The 18,136-nt window shown below is 50.0% G+C and overlaps 1 protein-coding gene across 1 annotated transcript; it reads left to right on the top strand.

Annotated features, from left to right (window-relative positions):
* Window positions 1–11,126: 11,126 nt before the first annotated feature.
* MAGO (mago nashi family protein) lies at window positions 11,127–14,310 on the top strand. The gene is made up of 3 exons (XM_048688253.2): window positions 11,127–11,463; window positions 11,564–11,740; window positions 14,040–14,310. The coding sequence occupies exons 1-3, from the start codon at window positions 11,215–11,217 to the stop codon at window positions 14,103–14,105; spliced, it is 492 nt and encodes a 163-aa protein (XP_048544210.1). The 5' UTR covers window positions 11,127–11,214; the 3' UTR covers window positions 14,106–14,310.
* Window positions 14,311–18,136: the final 3,826 nt, after the last annotated feature.

The following is an 18,136-nucleotide window of genomic DNA, read 5'->3' as shown; positions in this document are numbered from 1 at the left end:
AGAAGGATACCACCACTTGAGCCAATCGCGGGCAGAGAGTAGAAGGCGTCGAAGGAGGGGCCGAGCGTTTCTGAGACCAGGATGGGGGTGACGACGTCGAGCTTGGTCTCTTGAAGGCAGACGATGGCCGGAAGATCCGAGGAGATAACACTACGGACGGCCGTGCGTTTGGCGCCGGAGTTGAGGCCGCGCACGTTCCAAAATAGAATCTTAGGTTTACAATCCATAAATATGGAGGTGACCGGGCACGGAGGGGGCGCAAGGAAGAGGAGGAGCCTAGGCCGCCAGGACGGTAGGCGAGGAGGGCGGGGCCGAGGCACAAGCGACAGGCGGTACGTCCCAGCCATAGAAATCCGCGAAGGCACGAATCACATCCAGGGCGAGCGACTCCTCAAACAGCCTGGCGTAGCGATCAAGAGCGACGACGTCGACTGGTTCGTCCTGCTTCAGCAGCCCCAGGCGCAGCAGGAGGACCCTCTTGGCCTTCATCTCCGAGTCAAGGCCCCGGTCTGCCTTAGCGATGCGGTCGCTTCTGCGGGGGGTGAAATTGGGCGGGATCTCACGACGACGACGCCTGGGCGTCGGGTGGACGAGAGGAGCCATGTCCCGTTGGACGGATTGGAGGTAGCCTTGTATAGCACACAGCGTGGCGGCTGGGGTAGCAGGGGCTACGTCCGGTACGTGGGCAGCATCATGCATGGGCTGCATGAGCTGGACTGCTAGCGAGTGTTGGGGAACGTAGTAATTTCAAAAAATTTCCTACGCACACGCAAGATCATGTGATGCATAGCAACGAGAGGGGAGAGTGTTGTCTACGTACCCAACGCAGACCGACTGCGGAAGCGCTGACATGACGTAGAGGAAGTAGTCGTACGTCTTCACGATCCAACCGATCAAGCACCGAAACTACGGCACCTCCGAGTTCGAGCACACGTTCAGCTCGATGACGATCCCCGGACTCCGATCCAGCAAAGTGTCGGGGAAGAGTTCCGTCAGCACGACGGCGTGGTGACGATCTTGATGAACTACAGCAGCAGGGCTTCGCCTAAACTCCGCTACAGTATTATCGAGGAATATGGTGGCAGGGGGCACCGCACACGGCTAAGGAATAGATCACATGGATCAACTTGTGTGTCTAGAGGTGCCCCCTGCCTCCGTATATAAAGGAGCCAAGGGGGAGAGGTGCACCGGCCAGGAGGAGGGCGCAGGAGGAGTCCTACTCCTACCGGGAGTAGGACTCCCCCCCAATCCTATTCCAACTAGGATTCCCAAGGGGGAAAGAGGGAGAGGGGTGGCCGGCCACCTCTCCTAGTCCTAATAGGACTAGGGGAGGGGGGGAGGCGCGCAGCCCTTATGGGCAGCCCTTTCACCTTTCCACTAAGGCCCACTAAGGCCCATATGATTCCCGGGGGGGTCCGGTAACCTCCCAGTACTCCGGTAAAATCCCGATTTCACCCGGAACACTTCCGATATCCAAATATAGGCTTCCAATATATCAATCTTTACGTCTCGACCATTTCGAGACTCCTCGTCATGTCCGTGATCACATCCGGGACTCCGAACAACCCTCGGTACATCAAAATGCATAAACTCATAATATCACTGTCATCATAACCTTAAGCGTGCGGACCCTACGGGTTCGAGAACGATGTAGACATGACCGAGACACGTCTCCGGTCAATAACCAATAGCGGGACCTGGATGCCCATATTGGCTCCTACATATTCTACGAAGATCTTTATCGGTCAGACCGCATAACAACATACGTTGTTCCCTTTGTCATCGGTATGTTACTTGCCCGAGATTCGATCGTCGGTATCCAATACCTAGTTCAATCTCGTTACCGGCAAGTCTCTTTACTCGTTCCGTAATACGTCATCTCACACCTAACATATTAGTTGTAATGCTTGCAAGGCTTATGTGATGTGTATTACCGAGAGGGCCCAGAGATACCTCTCCGACAATCGGAGTGACAAATCCTAATCTCGAAATACGCCAACCCAACATCTACCTTTGGAGACACCTTTAATGCTCCTTTATAATCACCCAGTTACGTTGTGACGTTTGGTAGCACCCAAAGTGTTCCTCCGGTAAACGGGAGTTGCATAATCTCATAGTCATAGGAACATGTATAAGTCATGAAGAAAGCAATAGCAACATACTAAACAATCAGGTGCTAAGCTAATGGAATGGGTCATGTCAATCAGATCATTCAACTAATGATGTGACCTCGTTAATCAAATAACAACTCATTGTTCATGGTCAGGAAACATAACCATCTTTGATTAACGAGCTAGTCAAGTAGAGGCATACTAGTGACACTTTGTTTGTCTATGTATTCACACATGTATTATGTTTCCAGTTAATACAATTCTAGCATGAATAATAAACATTTATCATGATTATAAGGAAATAAATAATAACTTTATTATTGCCTCTAGGGCATATTTCCTTCAGCGAGTCGCCAGGTGTCGCCGGGGGAGCGAGCTACATGGGCTGAACTGCTTCCGGGCCGCCATGTGTCATAGAGGGAGCGAGTGAGGAATCCTGCCCAGGATTGCTGGAGGGGCCCGTCTCGCGAGGCGATGGGACGGTGGGGCACCCATGGTTGACCGCGGTACCCAAGGCTGGCCCTGGACCCGTGGCAAGGGTTGCAGGTGGGGGCGCGACAGGAGAGGTGCAGGCCGTCGGGGGAATCTCTACCCGCTGCTGGGCAGTAGGGAGCAGCACGGGCTGCAGGGCGCCAGCGGATAGGGTGGGAAGATCGACAGCAGCGTGCCCTGCGACATCTGACCCCGAGGTGGGGCCACCACAGAGTGATCCGAGGAAGGCAAGCACCCAACGCTGGGCTCGCACGAGCTCTCGGGGGCCGCCTTGAATGGCTCGGCCGCCGCTGGGGAGTGGACGGGTGAACGTTGGGGCGGGGCCACCAAGGGGGAAACCACCAATGCGGTGGCAAGCGACTGGTCCTCGCGCGTCGACGCACCGACACCAGCAGGGGAGGGAACATCATGCGGCTGAGCACGGGCAGGCCCGCCCGTCCAGAAAGTGCAGAGGGGTGGGGCCCGAGGAGGCCAGCCCAGTCGCGAGCAGGCAGCGAGGCGTGACGGCGAGAGCGAGAGCGAGAGCGACGGGAACCGCCGGTGGCACCACGGCCGGCTGGGGCGACCCCGGGGCAGTCGGAGCGTGGAGGGAACTCATGACGCCGCGGGTAAGGTGGCGGAACAGGCGGCGATGGGGGCCCGAACACACCATCGTCGTCGTGGGGCGGAGACGGGGATGGCGTCGCAGGGAGGCGGTAGTCCTCCGTGCTGGAGACATGGATGGAGACCGGAAACGCATGAGGGGGTGCCCAAAGTGCATCACCATATTGGGGTCGACGTTCACCAGGGCACCGTCCGGCACCGGCAACAGCAGCTCGGAGAGGCGAGGGATGGTGTCGGGGTTCAGGGTCCAAGCGGAGAGGCGAAAGACCGCCATGCCCACCATGGTCTCCGTCTCCGGCGCCAGGTCGATGATGTCGCAGAATGGCGAGAGCAGCGTCTCGGCAGACTCACGGCACCAGGCATGGTCGGGAACGCCCATCAAGTCAATGTTGACAAGGAAACGCGCCGTGACCGGCTCACCATCGGCCAGCCGGCTCCAAGGATGGATCAATAGGCGGAAACGACCAGCCCAAGCGTTCCCAGCAGCAAACCGCGCGCGGTCACCGACGGAGCGGAATCGGAGGAGGAACTCGCCGTCGCCGCGCGGATGCACGGACAGCGCGCCCTCCGCCAGCTGAAAGCGCTCTCGGAGGAAAGCCAGAATCTTGGCGCCAAGGATGCCGGTTCGCGTGCCCGCCACAGTGTCCACGAGGGCACGCTGCTCCAAGGCCAGCTCCGCGGCCGCTAGCGCCGGAGAACACGGCAGATAGCATACCGTAGCAACAGGCCGCAGGGATGGGTGGCCCGTCATTGACGAGGCGGGGGAGGCCGAGGAGGCCGTCGAGGTGGCTGGGGCGGGAGGAGAGGGCGCGGAAGGCGGCCGCGACTCGGAGGCAGTTGGGGCCGCCGTCAAGGAGCGGGGAGATCCAGCGGGAGTGGAGGCGCCGGAGGCCGTCGGCGTGGCGGAGCCGGACCTGGAAGACGCAGGCCCAGGGCACGCAACCACGTTGCCACGACGACGCTTGGCCGGCGGGGCGCCAGAGGAAGAGGCGGGAGAGCGCGGGCGGTCACATTGCCGGGTGATGTGCCCGAAGAAGCGGCACCGACGGCAACGAACATCGCAGCGGCATTCGGAAGGACGGTGGTCAGGGGCGGGATCCAAGCACCTGGGACATTCACCAGAGGGCGGCAGCCGCGGACCGGCACGACGGGGCCGGGGGCGACGGCGAAGCCGGGCCAGCCGTCGCTTGCTGGAACGCGGCAACTCCCAGCCGCCTTCCGCAGGGGGAGAAGCAGTGCCGCCGACCCGGCTCACCTTGGAGCGCAGGCCCGCAACTGGCGCATGATGGGCCAGCGCGGCAAGAGGAGAGGGCGCCGCAGGAGGGGAGGCAGAGCGGGGGAGGGGGCAGGGCGCCGCGCGGGAGGGGTGCGGCGGACGGCGGGAGGAGCTGGCGCCCGCGGAGGAGGGGCTGGACTCCAGCCACCGCAACGCGCGGGGACGGCCGCTAGACGGGGAAGGCGTGGCCATGGAAAGGGCAGCGGGTGGCCGCCGCGACCGGAGCGGTCAACGGCGCGGCTAGGGTAGTGGTCGCCGGGGCCGGAGTGGTGAAAGTGCGTTATATCGACTAGAGGGGGGTGAATAGGCGATTTTTATGAAAGTCTTCAAAAGTGAGAGTTATGAAGACAAACAGTGAAGATTATGCCTATTACTATACAGCGGAAGTTAGATTACACTAGGCAAGCCATGGTCAAGTATTCAATAAAGTGAAAGCGCAGTGACAAAAGCTTCAGTGTAATAAGGATCAGGTAGGAAGAAGTTATGAAGCCAAACAAATCATACATTCATGTTGTGAAGACAAAAGATAAAGCAAGCATGCAATGGCTTCACAATGAATAACTGTAAGTGAGAGGAAGTGAAGATGAAACCAGCGATGCGTTGAAGACAATGATTTGTTTGACCAGTTCCAGTTGCTGTGACAACTGTACGTCTGGTTGGAGCGGCTAGGTATTTAAACCAAAGGACACACAGTCCCGGACACCCAGTCAAGGACACTTAGTCCAAGACACCCAGTCCTCACCGTTTTCTCCTTGAGCTAAGGTCACACAGACCTCGCCCAATCACTCAGGTAAGTCTTCAAGGTAGGCTCCCAAACCTTCACAGACTTCGTTCACTGGCAATCCACAATTTCTCTTGGATGCTCTGAACGCGACGCCTAACCGTCTGGAGGATGCACAGTCCTCAAGTGTAATAAGTCTTCAGATCACACAGACACGAAGACTTAAGTGATGCCCAATTTGCTCTGGCTCTGGGTGGTTAGGGCTTTTCTCCTCACTGGGAATTTTTCTTTCAAAGGCTTCGAGGTGGGTTGCTCTTAAACGACAAAAGCCGTGCACTGAAATCTGAGCAGCCAACCGTTTATGGTTGTGGGGGTGAACTATTTATAGCCACTTGGCAACCCGACCTGATCTGTCCGAAATGACCCTGGGTCACTAAGGAACTGACACGTGTACCAACGGTCGAATTTTGAACTCACACGACAACTTTACTTGGGCTACAAGTAAAGCTGACTTGTCTGACTCTGGACAAGATTTTCTCTCAAAGTCTTCGCTCGAAGACATAGGATTTGAATTAGGCATCACTTCAGTCATTCTGACTGGTTCTCTTTGACCCCACTTAACAGTACGGTGGTTCCTATGACACAACATGAATGAAATAAAACTACGAAGGATCTAGGTCTTCGAGTTCCAAAAACTTCATAGGGAGTCTTCTCCTATCATTGTCTTCAATATGAATATCTTCATAAACCACCATTGTCTTCAATGTCTTCGTACATTTTTAGGGGTCATCTCTGGTAGCAAAACCGAATCAATGAGGGACTTCTACCTGTGTTTTCCTGCAATTCTCACAAACACATTAGTCCCTCAACTAGGTTTGCCGTCAATACTCCAAAACCAACTAGGGGTGGCACTAGATGCACTTACAAGTGGCCTGCGGCGAGAGTAGGAGGCTGGCTAGAGCGGACTTTTTGTGCGTCCGACAAAATAGTATTAAGAGGAGATATGTTAATGATAGGATTCAAGCTAAGTAGTGAAACCAACTAATTACTATCTGTTCCCTAAAAAAACTAATTACTATCTGATGTATTCTACATCACACAACTGTACATGCAAGCTCACTATAATAAAAAATCGCTAAGAGCAACTTTAAAGGACCGACCTATTTCGTCTGTCTGCGTCCGTTTGGATCGGCGCGGACAAAAGTGGCGGCCCAACGCGCCGATCCAAACCTAAATCACGTCTGCGTCGCGTCCACGCTGACGCATTTACGGTCCAAATTTGCGCACCAAATGCGTCGGCACGGACGCCGAACGGACGCTTCGCGCGCCTTCTCGCTGTCCGCCGCGTCCCCACATGGCAGCCGTCCAACTACCCGCTGCCCACGCGGTCAGCTTAATTTATAATGACGGGCCCACGCGTCAGCGACGGCGCTCGTCCTTTTTTAAGCCGACCGTGCTGCAGGGCTGTTCTCATCCAAACTCGTCGCCCCCATCTGCCCACCCTTACTCCCTCGTCGCCGGAAAACCCTAGCCACCGCAACCACAGCGACGATGGGCCTCTTCTCCGGCGCCAGCGGCAGCAAGGCCAAGGGTAAGTCCCCCGCCACCCCTTTCCCCTCTGAGTTTCTCCCACCCCTGCCGGCGCCTCGCCGGCAGAGGCAGCGCGTCAACGTGCCAGTGCACTAGACGGAGTGGCACTGACAGAACCGCCAGCCGCTGTCGTATCCCGATGTGACGCTGTCGCACGACTGGCATCTGGATCCAGATAGGATCCCAGTGCCGGCGGCGCCGCGGTCGGCTCGTGCTCACGCGGAGGAGGTGCGGCGCCGCCGGGCGTTGCTGACGACGGAGCAGCGCCGCGACTCCGCCTACGCAACCGACTCGCCCAACTGGGCGAGGTGGTTCGCCTTCGAGCACGAGGAGGCGAGGCGCCGGGGCGTGCACGAGGTCGACCGGAGGCCAACGCCGCTGGTCGTCCGCGAGGAGGACCAGGCGGCCCTTGCGGCCGTCTACCGTGAGAGCGAAGAGGACGAACGGCGCAGAGCGGAGGCGACGGAGGTGGCGGAGGCGGAAGAGGAGGCCCGCTACAAGGCGGCAATGGCGCAGGCCCTTGCCCTCTCCGCGGCGGGCGACAGCATGGTGCCGCCAGTGGCCCCGCCGTCCCCCATCAAGCCGGAGCCGCAGCCGCAGCCGGAGCCCGAGCCCGAGCCCATCGCACGCTTCTCCTGGAATAAAGTGGTGCGCGAGTGTGTGTCCGCGCCACGGTCTGGCTGGGGGCGACGCCGGTGCAGGAGCAGGCCTACCTCGAGATGTGGCGTCAGCGCCGGCTGGCAGAGGAGCGCCGGCAAGGCGAGTACGAGGGGATGCTCGAGCGCGACCTCGAGGAGGAGGCGCGCGAGGCCGAGGAGGAGGCGCGCCAGGCCGCGGCTGCACAGGTGGCCGCACAGCCCCCCCGCTCCGGCACTGCCTGCGCCGGCACAGCCCGACATGGCAGCGCTCTGGAACACGGCGTTCGTCTGGGCCGGGCCGGCGCCGACGCTCATCGACCTCACGGACCCCGAGGACGACGACGACGCCTAGGGCAGCGCGCCGCCTCGTAGTTTAGGTTGTTTTTAATTTTTTTAAATGCAAATGTGGACGCGTGGACTCTCGCCGGCCTTCGTGGCCGGCTTTAATGTTTAATTAATGTAGTTTCTCTTTTTCTAAATATGCATGTGTTCATTTTTTTAGCGCCGTCTAAATGGGTCGCAGGCCAGCGTTGGGCGCAGGTGCCGACCCAAATGCGGAAGCGGGCATCCATGTCCGTCTGGCCGACCCAAACGGACAAAAAGCGGACGAAATCGACGTCCATTTGGATCGGCCCGTTAGGCTCTAACCATTTGATGTTGTATATAAACAGTGAATATTTTAATCTTTGACAAAACATATATGGGGCTGCTTTGTTCGACTGCGTTGCCCACTAAATTTGTTAGTATCAATCGAATCTCCAAGGATCTCTCTATGTACTCTGTCTTATAACTTCGAAACAAACAAAGAGATGACACCGTCCGTCAGAGATCGCAAGTCAAGAGGCATCTCTCAAGAACAATCTTACAGCTCCTGGACTTCAGTCTATAATCATCAACCTCTCTGTATGTTTCCGCGCTACTCTTGAATTGCTTTGACCAACTATTTTGTAGGCACCTCTGACACATATTGGCAAATGATATATTTATGGGTGAGTCCTATCACATAGGACCCAACTATTAAATTCTTCTCTTCCTTGGGTATGTATTTTCTGAAGGAAAAGGGTGGGATTTCCACACAAAAAAGGTGTAGGTAGTCTGCTTCATTGGTTGATTTTTTTTAGAAAAGGAGGTTAAACCTGTTGCCTCTGCATCAATCGATGCATGCAGTCATCTTTATTAATTATTCTATAAAGGTCTGATAAAAACATACATCAATTCATCCGAAGCCACCACTCACACCTATAAACTTGATAATATGGAGTGCTCTCACTCCTCATATCTAAAACCGGTGGCGTCGCCGATTCATCCACATAATGTACCGGGACCAGCAGCCGGTGCAGCCTACCTAAACCGCACACCACATGCATACGTTTTAGAAGCCGCCATCATCATCGGACCACTGACCCATCTTCAGAAGAGAGATCCGCATCATCCTTGCCATTCTAGACATCCGTCGACGCCACCATGGCGCCCAACAGCGCCACCGCCCTGCGCTCATCCGTCCAGACGCGAAGACTCTGAAAGATCCGTCGTAAGTAGCACCTATCAACCAGGTATGACTCAGCGTAGCACCTGTCGGTCAGGCATGACTTGACAGCTCCATCGAAGCTCCGTGCAAGACGAAGCCGCTCCACCTCCTGCCTCTGTCTTCCAGCGCTGCTCCACAAACGATGCTCCCAAGAGAGAAACGGCACCGTAGTACCGCTACCGTCCGATCTGAAAGACCAGATCCTAGGGTTTCCCCCGAAGTAGCACGAGTGGGTTGACAACGGTTACACGACGATGCCTTCATCAAGGTAATGGCGCAAAACATCTCCATCGTCCGTCAACGGCTCGGTTTTCACCGGCAACTATGTCTCCTCGACTCGTAGCCGGGACTAGATGGCGAATCTCAAGATCCGACCACCCAGCCGCAGGCTGGCCACCTCTAACGGAAGAGATGACCACCACCGCCGGCTGCACCGGTCAGAACAGATCTAACCGGAGGTGCCGCTGACGTGACCACCAAGCCTTCCACACCGCCGCCGCCGATCCAAAGGCAGATGGCGCGCCGCTGCCGCCGCCCTAACAAGGCAGGCCGCCGGGCCCGTAGCCCGCGCCGCCTCCGACGCCGCCGCGCCACAACCATCGCCGTCGCCAACACTGCCACCACAGCCGCCGTTAGGACGCCGGCTGGCCGCCACACCGCCGTAGTCCAGATCTGGGCCGTCATGAACCAGATCGGCGCCGCCGCAGTCTAGAAACGGGGTCACATCCTCGAGCCAGGATGCCCCGTGTCACCCTATGACCCGTGAGAGGGAGGAGTGCCTCCGCCGCCGCCGTCGCACCGCACAGGCTATGCCCGGCGCCGACCACCGGCGGCGACGGAGGGAAGGGAGAGGAAGGAGCGATGACCCGGTGGCTAGGGTTGGAGCCCCTCGGTCGCCCGCACCGGGGGAGGGAGGGGGGGGGGGAGGGGGGAGGGACGAAGGGGAGGGAGAGGAAGGAGTGGTGACCCGGCGGCTAGGGTTGAAGCCCCTCGGTCTCCCTCCATTGGTTGTTGAGCACAGTTCTAGGCGCATATGCTCTCACTGTGATTTGTTTTTGAGCTAACTGAACAATGTAGTCTCAGTTTAATGCAGCTTATCAATGCATCATACGCCCGTACCTTTCAGTAGCGGTCCTATTGTCAAAATCTTACCATTTTTTGTTTACAAATCAGTTATGATGTTACCATATTGAGCCATCCTTAGCTACTCTTAATCAATATTAAGTTAAGCGTAAGTATAATCTTGCTATGGTTTATTAAAAAGGGGCACAGCCTTATCCTTGGTTTATGGGAGGGAATCAAAAGATTTTTTCTGTTTACTTTCATGCCCAATATATTGGTTTTGCCTTCTGTCATGCCAAGATATGAATGCCATGTCCACTATTAACAAGCTCTCGTCTTTGATTGCAATTTGGAGGCCATGTTGCTCCATCATGTTTTGCAGACTAATGTTCGAAAGTAAGATTGCCAAAATGCTTACGGGGTGCGCCAGCCGTTTATGACTAGTACTCTAGATACATTCATTTCTACGACGAGTAATTTGAAACAGAGGGAGTACAATGTAAAAGTTCAACTCTACCAATTTTGATTGCAATCTCCGTGCTTCAAGCATAAAATGATGCAAAAAATTTTAATGTAAGAATTCAACTCTACCAATTTCGATTGTAATCTCCGTGCTTCGAGCATAAATTGATGCAACTTTTTTTTTCTTTTGAGGGGGTAAATTGACGCAGCTTGATCCCACCATTGGTACCTTGGCCAGTGAAATCTCTTGTGAAAGAGTTGGAACTTCTTTTTTCTAACTTGCAATCATAGAACTAGGAGAGAAAAAATATGACAGAAAAAAAATAGGAGAGAAAAAAATACCTTCTCATCAGCCTCCTGGACAAGATCTGGAGCACTTCTGTGTGGGCAAGTGAGGTGCAGCCTGTGATAGGCTCAAACGGAGTCACAAAACAAAGGAAAGGAGCAATGAAAGCGATGAGTTTATTTTTTCTTTGGTTTTTTGTTCGAGGGGTAATTTGTTTTTTTGACGAAAAGTTTGAAGGGTAATGAAAAAGGAGGTGCAATTTTTTTTAGACAAACTCGCGCCTTTTGCAGGCCGTCTACGGGCCCAAATTTGAAGGCGGCGGCCCAAAGAAGAAAGAATAAACAGAAAGGGGAGGTCCAGTAAACGTCCCAAGGTTCAGACGAAGTGCCGAGCACGAACATAGCGGCGCTGCAACCTCTCCGCCCCCACGAAGAGAGAGAAAACCATGGCGGCGGTCGGCGGCGCGGGCAACGGAGCCGGCGAGGAAGCAGGCGGGGCGGCGTTCTACCTGCGGTACTACGTGGGGCACAAGGGCAAGTTCGGGCACGAGTTCCTCGAGTTCGAGTTCCGCCCCAACGGCAAGCTCCGCTACGCCAACAACTCCAACTACAAGAACGACACCATGATCCGCAAGGAGGTCTTCGTCTCCCCCTCCGTGCTCCGCGAGGCGAGGAGGATCATCCAGGACTCGGAGGTTTGTGCCCCGCGTTCCTCCTTTTTCTAGTCACGAACAGAGACCTAGGGTTAGGGTTTTGTGCCGACGGTGATGGTTGAATCTCTGCTGGGATTGGCAGATAATGAAGGAGGACGACAGCAACTGGCCGGAGCCCGACCGCGTCGGCAGGCAGGAGCTCGAGATTGTCATGGGCAACGAGCACATCTCCTTCACCACCTCCAAGATCGGCTCCCTCGTTGACGTCCAGACCAGCAAGGACCCGGAGGGCCTCCGCATCTTCTACTACCTCGTCCAGGTAATCCATTCACATTCTTTCCCAATCAACGTTAACATGATTTGCGCCATGTCAGCAATGTGGATTCTATGCTTAGGTCAGGTGTGAGCTTTGCTATTGGAATATAGCTTAACTGAACATTAGTCTTATTCACTTGGTCGCATATCTAGAGTCCTTAGTGGTAGCAGAAACTCAATGTTTGTCTAGGGGTATTGATGCTTGGTACAAACTGGTTAGACCTTTTATGGCTTTGCCCATGGGTGACTGAGTCTGAGTATTCCTTGTGCTAAACTCATTTGTAATATACCTGATTTAATAGTAGAATGGAACTTAATTAGCTCAAAGTAATCTACTGACTGTGAGATGGTTATTGCGGTATTGTCACGTCTTCATGATTTTTGAGATAAATGACGAGTCAATGGTTAACAAGATGTCAGGTTGCCTTTTTCGTCATCCTCTATTAACCAAGAAAGAACCAATTTCTTACAAAACATGCTAATATGATCGATTAATGTTTTATACCCCATAGGAACCTAGCATACCTGACATCTAAAGGAAGCAAAACAATATATACCATATCACATCCACCTTTTGGTATGTAGTGTTTACAAGCGACCAAGCTAAAAACTCAAAACAAAAGAAGGTCAGCAAATATAACATGACTTCAAGAGGTCAACATCTGTTCTTATTCTGAACCTTTCACTCGCACAACCTGTACCTGTAGGGATATGGTGTAAGGAAGAAAAAACTGAATTATATGCAAACACAAAAAAGAAAACGAACAAGAAAGGAAACAAGAGTGGACTGTTCCTCCATAATATCATATTGTTTCTGGATAGCCATACAACCCACTAGTCCGTGACAGTGCCAGTTAACGATTTCGGTTTTGGATGACCATATACTTCTCTGTGTACACTAGCACTGAGGAAATGTCAGCTCTTCCTGTGGATGGTCATATACTTTTTTTGTCTACGTTAGCACCCAAGATATATCAATTCTTCCCATCCTCTTTCAGTTGTGCCTCCGTGAGGCTGTCACCATATTGGTTTTTTGGGAACAGTTAAACATATGAAGCACAGATAGATAATAGAAATTGCTTTGTTGTTTAATTTAGATTTAAATTTTGCAATTAAAAGATCTGAAACGATGTGGTTTGCTTATAGAACTTAAAGGGCTAGCTGTTTTACCGAGCATATTTCGTGGTATGGTTTCTTATTAACTGTCAATAATCTGCATCTTTGTTAGCCTTTTTGGTTGCTCTGTTAATCAACATCAACACATTTGTAATATATCTCCTGCTTTCACTACCTGAGATCTTGAAAACTATGTGTGGACAGTGTGAAACAATGATGGAGGTTTTGGGTTGTTACTAATATCAGTAGCCGTTTTGAAGTTTGAACACAATCAGTTTAGAGTTCCAAAGCAGATCGGCTATTCTAGATGTAAACACAGAAAACATGATATTGCTATACATCAGTATAATCGATGGATGCATCAGGGTCCCTTAGAGATTTTGCAAGTTCTTTACGGTTTACGCCTTATAATAGACTTGACTGAGTTCATAATATGGTTAAAAGAACTGTTCGAGGCTGATGTCGGTTAGGTGGTCACCTCTGGCCGTTAGCTACCTGCTCTAAAGCTCGCTTTCCTATCTGTTACCCAGTATGGGTTGTAATTACTAGCTATGATGCTAATTTCTTTTGTTTTCTGTGCTTCATTTCTAAACTGGTAACTTCAGTATATTTGCTTTCTCTATAAAGTTGGGCCGAGAAGCCTTCTGTCTAAAAAAAAATAACAGGAGAAAAATTATTGTTTGTTGCATGTTCTATGTTACTATTTTTGGGGACCTATCTTTTAGTGAATTAGGTGATTAATTGCATCTCAAGTTGACAGTATGATACCATATTGAAAAACTGAAAACCTTCTATGTGATGGGGTGTGTTAGTGGAAAAAGATAACATGTTTGTTCTTAAATTGGTTCTTCTACGTAATGAAAATATCCAGACTCTTCTGTGCCTAGATTTATCATTACATCCTTAGTCTTCTGTTAGGTTTGCTTAGTGGACAACTGTCATGAGCGACCATGTGTTAATAATTTCCTAGGCACATTAAGGAACTGTTAGTGGCACGTGCATTATAGTTAAAAAGTTTAAAGAGGGGCACAAAACCACATAATTAGCTGCTGCTCTTAACCCCACCGAGGCAAATGGACTAATTAGTTTAAACTGTTCTGATGATAACTAGTATTTTGTTTTTTCACAATACTGTATGCCTGTAACTGAAAACTACTCCTAACGTTTGTGGATGTTTTTGTTTGCAGGATCTTAAATGTTTCGTGTTTTCACTTATCAACCTCCACTTTAAGGTCAAGCCTATTCAACTTTGAGCTCTGTTTGGTTCTCCCGGTTGTGTTGTGGTACTGCGAGTGTTAGAGAATTCTGTACTTATGTAATATGCAATGAGTTGCTCCTGGTGCGGTTTGGTATGCGTTGAACACTGTGGGTGATCCCTTTTGGCATCACCTGAGGTTGTTGGATTGTGCAAACTTCGAGTGCCCATTGATATTTATATGCATGTTTGTTTTGCAGTCTCGTACCTTCTTCTTTTTTTATCAGTGCAGCAGCACCTTTTACCACCTTTTATTGTTTATGATCAACAAAGGCCTCCTGCTGCCTTCTTGACTGTCCATCACTAGTTTGCTGACCCATCAGGTCATGCACGGCTTCCATCAGGATAAATCTTTTGATTTGTAACGATCCTTTCATGAATCATGAGTTCTGCACTTGTGCTAGCAAAACTGACAAACAAAAGAGATCCCCAAGTAGCATTGGAGATAAAGCTTTCGGCATCTACAGATTCTTTCATGAGTTGTGCACCTGTGCTGGCAAAACTGACTAGTAAAAGATACCCAAGGTGATTAAAGGCACCTTTTGGATCCTTTACTTTGCAAAGCAGAATAGTGATTAAAGGCTCCATTGGGCCTATGGAACTTCATCTTTAGCCTGTGATTAAAGGCTCCATCTTTAGTGTGGATTAGTGGCATCTACGGAGCACTGTTTGGTGGCCAGCAAGCCTTCTTTTGGCTTTCGCAACGACATAGGCTACCTCCTTTCATGCAAAAGGAGGTCAGATCTTATTACATGAGAAGAGTCTCATGAACATGCTTATGTTGGAACTTATGTTCTCCCATCAGATGCAGGCATGCCACTATTATAGCATTTACCCTCTCCTGAAAACGGTAAACATTTCTAGTAGCGGTTAACAAGTAAAGATGAATATGGTGCAAAAGGAGGTCAGATCTTGTTACATAAGAAGAGTCTCATGAACATGATTATGTTCTCCATCAGATCCAAGCATGCCAGTATTGTGGCCTTTCCTCACTCTATTGGAAAGAGTAAACTTTTGTAGTAGTGGATAACAGGAAATTTGAGTTGAGAGGGAAATGCAAAAACTATAGCACTCCCTCCATTCCAAAATACTTGAAGTTCTAGTTTTGTCCTAAGGCAAACCTCTTTAAATTTGATCAATTTTTAATAGCTACTCTCTATGTTCTATAAAAAACAACGGCAAGAATTATGAAACGGAGGGAGTACAACATCAAATACATATATCATGGAAAAACATGTTATGACGAATCTCATGAAGCTAGTTTGGTATTGTAGATATTGGCATGTTTTTCTACAAACTCGGTTAAACTTTAAAAAGTAGACTTATAACAAACCTAGAACTTCAAGCATTTTGGAAAGGAGGTAGTAACTTGGAAGAGACAAATGAGGGCCATTACCAGTAATTAGGAGAAAAGAAAAAGATACAGAAATAGCAAGTCGATGAATTCAAACCCCCTGATTTTGGTGCACCCAGTAAAGAAGGAAACAGCGTGGGACAAACATGCTTTGTTGCTTTTCAGTTTTATCCCCACTCCATGATAAATTGAGCATGAGCATGTTACTTCACTCACTCCTGCTTTCCTTTCCTCCAAAATCCAAATGGTCCAAACAGAAAAGATCCATCATCTCGTTGGTCCAAACAGTCTTATCTTCCATGTGCTATATGATTTTTACCAACCATCATTACCTGGTACCACATATTTATTTACCTTTTAGCCAAAAAAATCAACCTTTTCGCCTTGCTGTGCATATTCCCAGTGTAGTGGCCAGTTTTTTTTTCTTCAGTGTAATGGCCAGTATTTTTCCAGTGCAATGGTAAGTGTATCTATATGAGTAGGGCATTTTGGTGACCGAGCTTCATGGAGGCCGAAATTTTGAAAAATTCAAATTTAAACTTTTCAGTTTCAAAAAATTCTAGTAAAAGCTTTACATGTATGTAAGGATGTAATGTATATGTGTGTAAAATTTCATGATGAAATACTTTGAATCTCGACCTGTACAAAAAGACAAAATCATGGACTTTGAGCAATGAACAGTACATGTGTTCAACAGCCATAGTTTTTTTGCACAGCTCCCATTTCAACGTATTTCGTCATGAAATTTTACACACATGTACATTATACCTCTAGGTATATGTGTATTTTTTTTCAGATTTTGTTGAAACATAAAAGTTAGAATTTTGAATTTTTCAAAAATCGGCCTTCATGGAGCCTGTCCACCATTCAAAATTTTCATATCTATATATCTTTTATAGACAAACCCCACCTGCAAGTCATTAAATAGCTATTTTTTCGCGCATGCGTGCTTCCACATTGTCAAAATTAGCATCCCTCCGAATTAGGCTTGAGAATCTCTCTATCATGCAACATGCATCAGTGCATTTTAAGTGGGTTGTAATCATATTGCATTTAGTTTTAACATGCAAACTTTTCATGTCAAGGTTTTTTTTGCTTATGCAACAATTCCCAGCATAGTCTAAATCATAAGAATGGAATTTGTATTCTAGACAATTCAGAAAACAGATTTCCAGTTTGCGGCTACACACGGGGTGTCGTCTAGCTTTATACCATTCGGTGCAATGGACAATTAGTTGATAGGCCTTTTTTGCGGGGTGCTTTGTTTTTCATATAACAAGGGTTAGGGCACCAATAAAGTGAAATGGGTCCTAGGCTACATCAAGCCCCTCACTCCAAATTCTCCAGAGGACAAACATTTTCAGAAAGGCAAACATGACAAGGGAGGATTGCTGTCTATGCATAGGCCTATTGTTAATGGCGCCTGGCCACCATTGAGTGAAAGATTGAGCCCCTTCCAATGAGCTTGGATGGTAGCCATTGATTTGAATGCAATTCCATATTCTAAAGAGTGCACCGACATGTGTATAGAGCGGGTGCTAGCTTCCTCTGATTAGGTCATCTATGTTAGTCAAGATGATCCATATTCACAATCAATTGATTTCCGCAAAAGTCAAGTTTTACAAAAAATGTTCCACTTTATAGAGAAAACTAACTATATGTACAATACCAAATATATATCATAGGAAAATATATTTCATCATGAAACTAGTGGTATTTGATTTGGTATTCTAGATGTTGATAACCTCTTCTCTAAACAAAGTCTGAATTTAAAAAAAATTGTAATATGCACTAAAATTTAGGATAGAGGAAGTATTTTGGAAATTCCCAAGGTTTCCAAACCACAGTTTTCTTGTATGACACATTTAGTTACCCATGCAATTCTTCTTCTTGAATATTTTGAAACTATCACTAGTAGAAAACAAGGCTTTGGTCCAGGCCGGGTCAGCCCATTAGTCCCGGTTCAGTCCAGAACCGGGACCAATGGGGGCATTGGACCCGGTTCGTGAGCCCAGGGGGCCGGCCGGGCCACGTGGGCCATTGGTCCCGGTTCATCTGGACATTTTGGTCCCGGTTGGTGGGACGAACCGGGACCAATGGGCCTCGCTCCTGGCCCACCACCATTGGTCCCGATTGGTGTCTTGATGTGACGCCCGGGTAATTAAGCTACAGTAATCCTCACTAATGATGCCACGTCACCTCTGTCACTGTACTTAATCTCGGGTTAAATCAAAACGGTTTCGAAATTCAATTCAAAATTATGATGGTAATAAAAGTTTTAAAAAAAATTAATTAAAAATTAATCAAACTAAAATGTTCGGGGGTTGTCAAATATTACAAGGTTAGTTATGGTGGGGTGCACACACTTTTATAAAGTGTCTGAATATTTTAAAATGAAATAAAACAAAAGAGAAAATACAAAAGAGAAAAACTAAAACCTAAGCTAACAAAAAAAAAAGAGGGAACCCCCCCTCCCACGGCCCACTGGCCCAACTGGTCGGCCAGCCCGCCAGGCCCACCCGGCCACCCCCCCATAACCCACACCCCCGAAACCCTAACCCCACCCCGTCACCCCACTCACCCCCCACTCCCCACCTCTCCTCTCGCCCCCACTCCCCCCCCCCCCGATCCAATCGGGATCGGGCCCGAACCCATCGCCGCCTCCCCGACGCATC

Source organism: Triticum urartu, chromosome 7A (genome assembly GCF_056163025.1).
Source record: "Triticum urartu cultivar PI428250 chromosome 7A, HENAU_Tu73, whole genome shotgun sequence".
Classification (NCBI taxonomy): domain Eukaryota; kingdom Viridiplantae; phylum Streptophyta; class Magnoliopsida; order Poales; family Poaceae; genus Triticum; species Triticum urartu.
This window is presented reverse-complemented; position numbering and strand designations above follow the sequence as displayed.